Genomic DNA, 7,496 nt, shown 5'->3' on the forward strand with positions numbered 1-7,496 from the left:
TTTTGCGTTGGGTGTGTGTGTGTGTGTATGGGTTCAGGATTCGCAGTTGGCAATTTTTTCTTTTTTTTTTATTCGTTGTAGGGGGCTTCGGCGGGGGTCTGTCACTTTTCTGGGCCAAAGGAATTGCTCCCTTTTTGGGGCCTATTTACTTTCGTTTCGCGACCTGACGAGCCGAGCACACAGCCAAATAATAATAATAAAAAAGTGAGAATCTGGAAAAGGTAATTAGCACATGGTCGTGTTTGCTTTATGCGCCATAAAAATAATCAAAAAATCGAGTCACACATCCGAACATCCCCCCAGTTGTCCGAGTGCGAAGTGATCGGTGATCGGAGACCGGAGATCGGAGCCTATAAAAGCGGATCAATCGCCGCTGGATCTGCGCAGTCGCTCCTAAGAAGTGCCCACTGTATCAGCTCCAAGATCGAAACTCCCAATTGGAATTAGAGCAAACAGCTCCCAGCAAACAAAAATTAAAAAAAAACAACAAGAGAACAAGTGTTAGGTGTCAAAGTTCGCGTGTGGAATTACTACTTTCATTCACAGTTCGGGAAATCATTGAAATCACACAATAAGATGCATTCCGCGTAAGTTGTTCATCATTACATCAGCCGACTGTCCTTGTCCTTGTCAAAAAAAAATAAAAATAAAATAAAAAAATAATAATAATACTATTAACAGCTTAACATTTGCTGGCGATCCAGCTGATAAGCGACATTTACTCATTTACACGCATTTGCTGGCACATCAAAAGTGAATTAAAAATAAACAAAACAATTTGGCAACTCAACCTGCAACTGTAAATGTACACTGCACGCAAAAAGGGGTAATTGGGATTACACAAAAAGAAAACCAACAAAATGCACAAAAGTGTGGACATCTTTTTCGGTTTCAAGAGTGATTTGAGTATATTTTTGAAGTGAAATCAGCTGAAGTTCCTTTAAAATTGACATTACCCGAAATCATGAAGTGCTCGACTATTTTTTTCCGTGCTACCGGAAGCGTCAGCCAGGAATCCAATTGGGAGAGCAGCTCTCAGGCTCTCTCGCTCTCGCGCTCACCGGCGACAAACTGCAAAGCGTCTAATCAGACAGTGGCTGGGAGTGGGAGGCGGGCGGTGGGCGGTGGGCGGTGGGCGGTGCGGGCGAGCGAGCGAGCGAGGCAGCAAGGTGGATGAGTGGGGGAGAGGGGGCGTTGATCGTGCGGCGACTGCGCTGCGACAACAGCTGTTGCTTTTGTTTTCAATGGCGTGCTGCCCGCCTTCGCTGCCGGCGTCGCAGTCGCAGTCGTAGCTAGTTTGTTGTAACTATAGTATACAACAACAACCATAACAACAGCTACAGTGACAACAACTACAACAACAACAATAATAACAACAACAACAACAACGGGGGGACGACGCGGGCGCGTTGCTTTTGTTTTGCTTTGTTGTTTACTGTTGGTCATTATAAATTGAGTTGGAACAAGGGGCTCCAGCTTAGTCGTGTTCCAGTAACGCTTCCGCGCACACCAAATCCAATTCAGTACCAAAATCCCCCAAAACAGCGCAAGGACACAGCAGACAGCCGTCGTCCCGCCACCAATCAGAGATCGTCAGTCCAATCAGAAGTGCATTCAAGCAATCAGGTGCGGATCTTAAGTTCCACACGACAGCAAAAGCGTAGGGGTCGCAACCCCCCATCGCCCCCGCCTTCCCCCACCCCTTTGCCGGGACGAGTGCCAAACGAACATTGTTTATTTCTGATCCGCTTTCGATTTGTATCATTATTTTTTTGGGTGCCCTAATCGCAAGAGCAGTATGTCCGCTAGGATCCTGGAGGACTCGCCCAACGCGCGCATCAACAAGACGATCCTCGATCGTTATCTCTCCCTGCCGCTGCAGGAGAACATCGTTCAGGCCACTTATGTGTGGATCGATGGCACCGGCGAGGATTTGCGCTGCAAGGACCGCACCTTGGACTTCATTCCCCAGAGTCCCAAGGGTGAGTACCACCAATGAATGTCCATCAGATCAGGAGTTCCAATGAAAGTTGTGATTAAAATCAAACAGATTCAAACAGTTGAATGGGATTTTGAGTACTTTACCACACTGCCTTAACATTAACATTATAGTGCATACAAAAAAAAAAAAATAGTGCAAATGCAGCGTATTAAAACGAACAGTAATCACAATGCCCGATTAGTTAGTAGTTAAAAATCGCTTGGATTAAGTACTTGAAAGGCCGGCATTAAATAATTACCAACTTATCGGAACATAGGTCGTGTTCGCACTTGATTTATGTGCCAAATACTCGGTTTTGTGTGTTAGTGTTATGTTATCTTATCTGGAGTGTCTAGAGACTTCAAACTGTCTCCGTCTCAGCTAGTTAGTTGGCTAGATTTATCACGCTAATTCGACAGAATCGCCGATCCGCGTTGGTTTTATAACCCGCTGCAAATGGTAATGGGTATTTAATAGGTCGCGTGTGAATGAACTTAAATGCAGAAAATGTAGTTAATCTCAAACTAAGTTAAATTTAAATGCAGAAACTAAGGAATTGGCAAAAAACACGCTACTTGCCAGGTGCTAATTAGTCAGACGCCTTTGATGATCGAAAATACAGGCACACTCTTAAATTAGAAGCTAATTGAGTAGATTTCTAAACTCGGAAACCCCTCAAGTTCACACAGTTCCGTATAGACCAAATAATGGAAGATGATAGACCAATAAATCAAACATATAACATAACATATATTTATTATTCCCATATGGTCTATGCTTCGCACTATCAGCTTAGCATAGATAATAATCTCTTCCTAATTAGAAACTATATAAAAGTACATGTCATCCACTATCTGCCGCCTGCAAATTGCCAGTCTTTTAAATCGCTTTAAATTCGCATTTGGCAGCAATTACTACGCAATAGCTATATGCTATATGGGGCTATACTATAAGTAGATCTGTGCGATTTTACGATCGTCTGAAAAATCTAGCCCATAAACGCCCCAAAAAAAAGAAAAAAAAAAAAAAAAATTGTGTGGCAATGGCCACGTCTGTTGCGGTTTTTTTCTGTTTTTTATTTTATTTTATTGATCCCTCTCACGGGGTTATATAACCCCAACAAAGCCAACCCGGCGATGGGATGACCTTTGCCTTGGCACGATTCTGGCGACGGTTCTTGGGCTCCTCCAAGTTCGAACGTCTGGGGAAGTGCTCGCGACGCTTTAGCTTTATGGTTTAAAAACAGAACAGAAACAGAAACAGAATTTTCACGACTCGCGCGTATGATAATGCGATTTAATCGGGGCGGAGGGGCTTTTTAACAGGCCGTATGGACTTGAAAGAGTTTTTATTGAGTTTTTTTTTCTGCTTGGCACTAATTGATGGCATTTTAATGTGCAATTAGCCGGGGCGTGTGGAAAGAGGAAGCAGTTTAGGGATATGACTTATGGGGCACTGTAAAGTCATTTCGAACTCTCTAACTTTGGCTGTGACACGCGCTTGAAGTGCTCTAATTACGCGGAAAAACGTGAATTTTATCACTCAAGCAAAAGCAAGTGTTTAACAACAATCAGTCATATAAGTTTATCAGCTTCACACAGCTATGTTTATTTGGAATCGAAGTACATTTAGTTATTGCACTTGGAAATAACTAAATTTCTGGAGACTCTACTTTCTTTGTAATGAAAAACCCCATAAGCTGTGTGACAAGGACGGATAGCTGTCGCCCCCAACTTTTTGACTTGCATTTGCAAAAAGCAAAAGCAAAAGCAAAAAAAAAACAGAACTCAATGCCTTAATGTGCACAATTACAAATGAACTCACACGCTCTACCTCCCACTCGCACCAAGGGCCTCCAATTGCCGTTGGAGCAGGAGGGGTATATAGAGCGTCGGTGTGAGAGAGCTGCAGTTTCCTAATATTTATTTTAATTACTTTTGAAGAGTGAAAAAGCGAAGAAGGGGAATTACACTCTCCATCTCACATTTCAGGTTCAAAGTCAAATTGTAATGTGCCACTTGGATTCAATTATTACAAAATTGCCAGGCAAATGACATTTAATCGCTGAAGCGTGCCTCTTTCAATAAAGGACAATCGATTTTGTTGTCTAATCCTTTTGCCAACCCCCCAACCGCGAATATCATTTGCAATCAATAGTAATTGACAACTTTTTAACCCGATTGCATTTATAAACACTTGAGCCACAAAATTGCCAGTCACTTCAAGGATGGGCACGTCAGAAAGAGATAGATGCAAGTACTTGGTGGTAGAAAAGTACAGTTTGCTAAATTGAAAAGACTTACACTTGGAAAAAATGTACTTATTTAAAAATAAACCCAATTAGGAAAGAAATCTGCGGATTAGTTATGTTTTTTTTTTCAATTATTTTATTTAATTTAGCTTATTATTATATTAATCTAATGTTGAGAGCTTCATTTTGCTGAGTGTAACTCTTTTTACGATCTATTGATTGGAGAAGTGATTGAATTTCGTGTTTTAAGATCCACTAATTTGGTATTATGTTTGCTTAACTACTTGATTAAGTAGTAGTTTTCAAGATCAATGATCTTTAGGATTGCAATCTCCAACGACTGATAGTGGCTGATAATAGCCGGCCTTTTGCATTATTTGTCGCCGTGTAGGACAGAAATCGGAAGCAAATAGCAACAGTAGCTATTGGGGGGGCTGTTCAGTTTCGCGAAGGTGAAATCGCGGGGGGGGGGGGAGCTGTGGGCGTTGGGTGGCCGGTTGGAGAGCAAGGCTAATAACTGTAGTGTTGCCGGCACAGTGACACACTGACACACGTGCGTTGAGAACCAGTCGTTCTTGCTGCGTGTGTGTGTGTGTGGAAAAATCTACAGCTGCTTATAAATTCGAGTGGCAAACAGATACACATACACACACACACGCGCACACATGCGGACCAGCAAGTGGGAGAGGGATGGGGAGCGGAGATAGGAAGCCAACACGAGATACCAGATTGTAAATGAAAACGCTGGCTCAAGGTCACCCCTCGCCTGTTACCCCCCCCACTTCCCCGCCAAAAGATTTGCATAAGTGAAATATTTTCATTAGCATTATTTACATACGGGGAATTAACTATTTATTATCATAAACAACAGGCAATGGGGAAAAGGGTTGGCGAGCAAACAAACATTCGTCACCCAACACCTCTTGATTATCTCAACATTTTTAATATTTATTTATTTTTTTTTTTTTTTGAGGTTGGGGGGGGAGGTTGCCGCTTGCGCTTTGAAACTTAATAAGCACAATTGTTTAATCCATTTGAATTTATACTTACGTAAACAAAGGGCTCTAAAGATGTAACGTCACTAAAGATACAATATTTTCTCTCTGAGGAAAACGTGTTCACAATAACACTAAATCATTTGTATATAAATTGGGTACTTTGACTCACTCTCCACTTAACTTTAAAATAGAAGTCTATTAAGTTAGTCTATTAATAGTAGTAAATTAATATATATATATATGAAAGTTCGAGCTAGTAACAATTTAGAAGCTAAATAATGATTTTATGATTTAATAGCAGAACGGGGATAAATCTGTACCGGTTTTTACAGTACCTATCATTTTGCTATGTAAACATTTTTCAATTGGATTTACAAAAGTACGTTAACGAGTTATGGTTTCGAAAATACGGGGGATGTGAACTTTCGAACGGAACCCCGCAATCGCAAGTCAATTGCCCTCAATTATATTTAATTCGAGGGTATCGCATGCTAAGTGAGCGACGAGGTCACCCCTTTCAAATTAACCCCCATCGTGCACAAATGTCCAAAGACTAAGCCCCCCAATTTTTGCATTTTTATGTTCGAATCTTGCAGAGCTACCCGTTTGGAACTACGATGGAAGCTCGTGCTACCAGGCCGAGGGCTCCAACTCGGACACCTACCTGTATCCGGTGGCCATCTACAAGGATCCCTTCCGGCGCGGCAACAACATCCTGGTGATGTGCGACACCTACAAGTTCGACGGCACCCCCACGGACACCAACAAGCGCAAGACCTGCCTGGAGGTGGCCAACAAGTGCGCCGCCGAGGAGCCCTGGTTCGGCATTGAGCAGGAGTACACCTTCCTCGACTTCGATGGCCATCCGCTGGGCTGGCCCAAGAACGGTTTCCCCGGACCCCAGGGTCCCTACTATTGCGGCGTTGGTGCCAACAAGGTGAGTTCGTTTATTTGATAACACTTTTACCCAGCCAATGGGGCGTATACGTAATTTGATTTTTAAACACATATTTTTGAATTGGCTTGCAGGTCTACGCACGCGACATTGTGGATGCCCACTATCGCGCCTGTCTGTACGCCGGCATCAAGGTGTCCGGCACCAATGCCGAGGTGATGCCCGCCCAGTGGGAATTCCAGGTGGGACCCTGCGAGGGCATCTCCATTGGTGATGATCTCTGGATGGCCCGTTTCCTCTTGCACCGCATCTCCGAGGAGTTTGGCGTAAGTTTCATAAGCTACGATCTCTGCGGAGCAAGAGTGACTATATATATTTGCAATATCCGCACAGATTGTGTCCACTCTGGATCCCAAGCCGATGCCTGGCGATTGGAACGGTGCTGGTGCCCACACCAATGTGTCCACGAAGGCTATGCGCGAGGATGGCGGCATCCGGGACATCGAGAAGGCGGTGGCCAAGCTGTCCAAGTGCCACGAGAGGCACATTCGCGCCTACGATCCCAAGCAGGGCCAGGACAATGCCCGTCGTCTGACCGGAAAGCACGAGACGAGCTCCATCAACGATTTCAGTGCCGGCGTGGCCAATCGCGGATGCAGCATACGCATTCCCCGCGGCGTCAACGATGATGGCAAGGGCTACTTCGAGGATCGCCGCCCCAGCTCCAACTGCGATCCCTACTCCGTGGTGGAGGCCATCTTGCGCACCATCTGCCTGGACGAATAGGACGGGACATGGGACATGCCTATCTCCCGAATTGTTGTTATCGATTTATAGCTTGTTGTTAAACCACCTTTTGATCCACTGATCCAATGACCCACGAACACCCGATCAACTGAACACCGAACGCGAAGTTATTTGCATAACGTAGGATTAGTTTTTACCTAACGTATTTCCCACAACCCAGAACTAGAAACCTAAGGCAGCCCCCTCCTCCTCTTGCTGATATTTTCAAAGTTTTTTTTCTTTTTTTTTGTAGCTGCTGTTACTTAGGTTTTAGTATGAGTTTTTTTTTGTGTTGACCTATAAAATATATATTAATGTGGTCAGCGTAATGACGATGAAATGAAGAGGAGCAAGAACCCAAAAAAGACATCCCCACGAAGAAAAAGAAAAAGAAAAGATAACATAAAGCTCTAGTATCAAACAATTCCCTGAGACCCCGAAAAAAGTAAACTCAGCCCCCTACTTGTTAATGATATTAAATAATTAACTTTAATCCTAAACTACATACATATACTCTCTAGTTAAGTAAATGCACTAAAAAATAAAAAAAAAATAAACAATACAAAGCGGAGACTTTCTTGATTA

At 43.3% G+C, this 7,496-nt stretch overlaps 1 protein-coding gene across 3 annotated transcripts; it reads left to right on the forward strand.

The window, feature by feature from the left end:
* Nucleotides 1-388: 388 nt before the first annotated feature.
* On the forward strand, nucleotides 389-7,356 carry LOC6619860 (glutamine synthetase 2 cytoplasmic). Of its 3 annotated transcripts, none has more exons than XM_002044037.2 (5): nucleotides 389-587; nucleotides 1,810-1,982; nucleotides 5,827-6,167; nucleotides 6,260-6,451; nucleotides 6,519-7,356. In XM_002044037.2, exons 1-5 carry the CDS (start codon nucleotides 577-579, stop codon nucleotides 6,909-6,911), a joined length of 1,110 nt encoding a protein of 369 aa, XP_002044073.1. In that variant the 5' UTR covers nucleotides 389-576; the 3' UTR covers nucleotides 6,912-7,356. The 3 variants fall into 3 exon arrangements, with proteins under 3 accessions (XP_002044073.1, XP_032581501.1, XP_032581502.1); XM_032725610.1 differs by having other exon boundaries at nucleotides 449-587; nucleotides 1,798-1,982; nucleotides 6,519-7,312; XM_032725611.1 differs by lacking the exon at nucleotides 389-587 and adding an exon at nucleotides 1,472-1,626 and having other exon boundaries at nucleotides 1,798-1,982.
* Nucleotides 7,357-7,496: the final 140 nt, after the last annotated feature.

The sequence above is a fragment of the Drosophila sechellia genome, chromosome X, assembly GCF_004382195.2.
Source record: "Drosophila sechellia strain sech25 chromosome X, ASM438219v1, whole genome shotgun sequence".
Classification (NCBI taxonomy): Eukaryota; Metazoa; Arthropoda; class Insecta; order Diptera; family Drosophilidae; genus Drosophila; species Drosophila sechellia.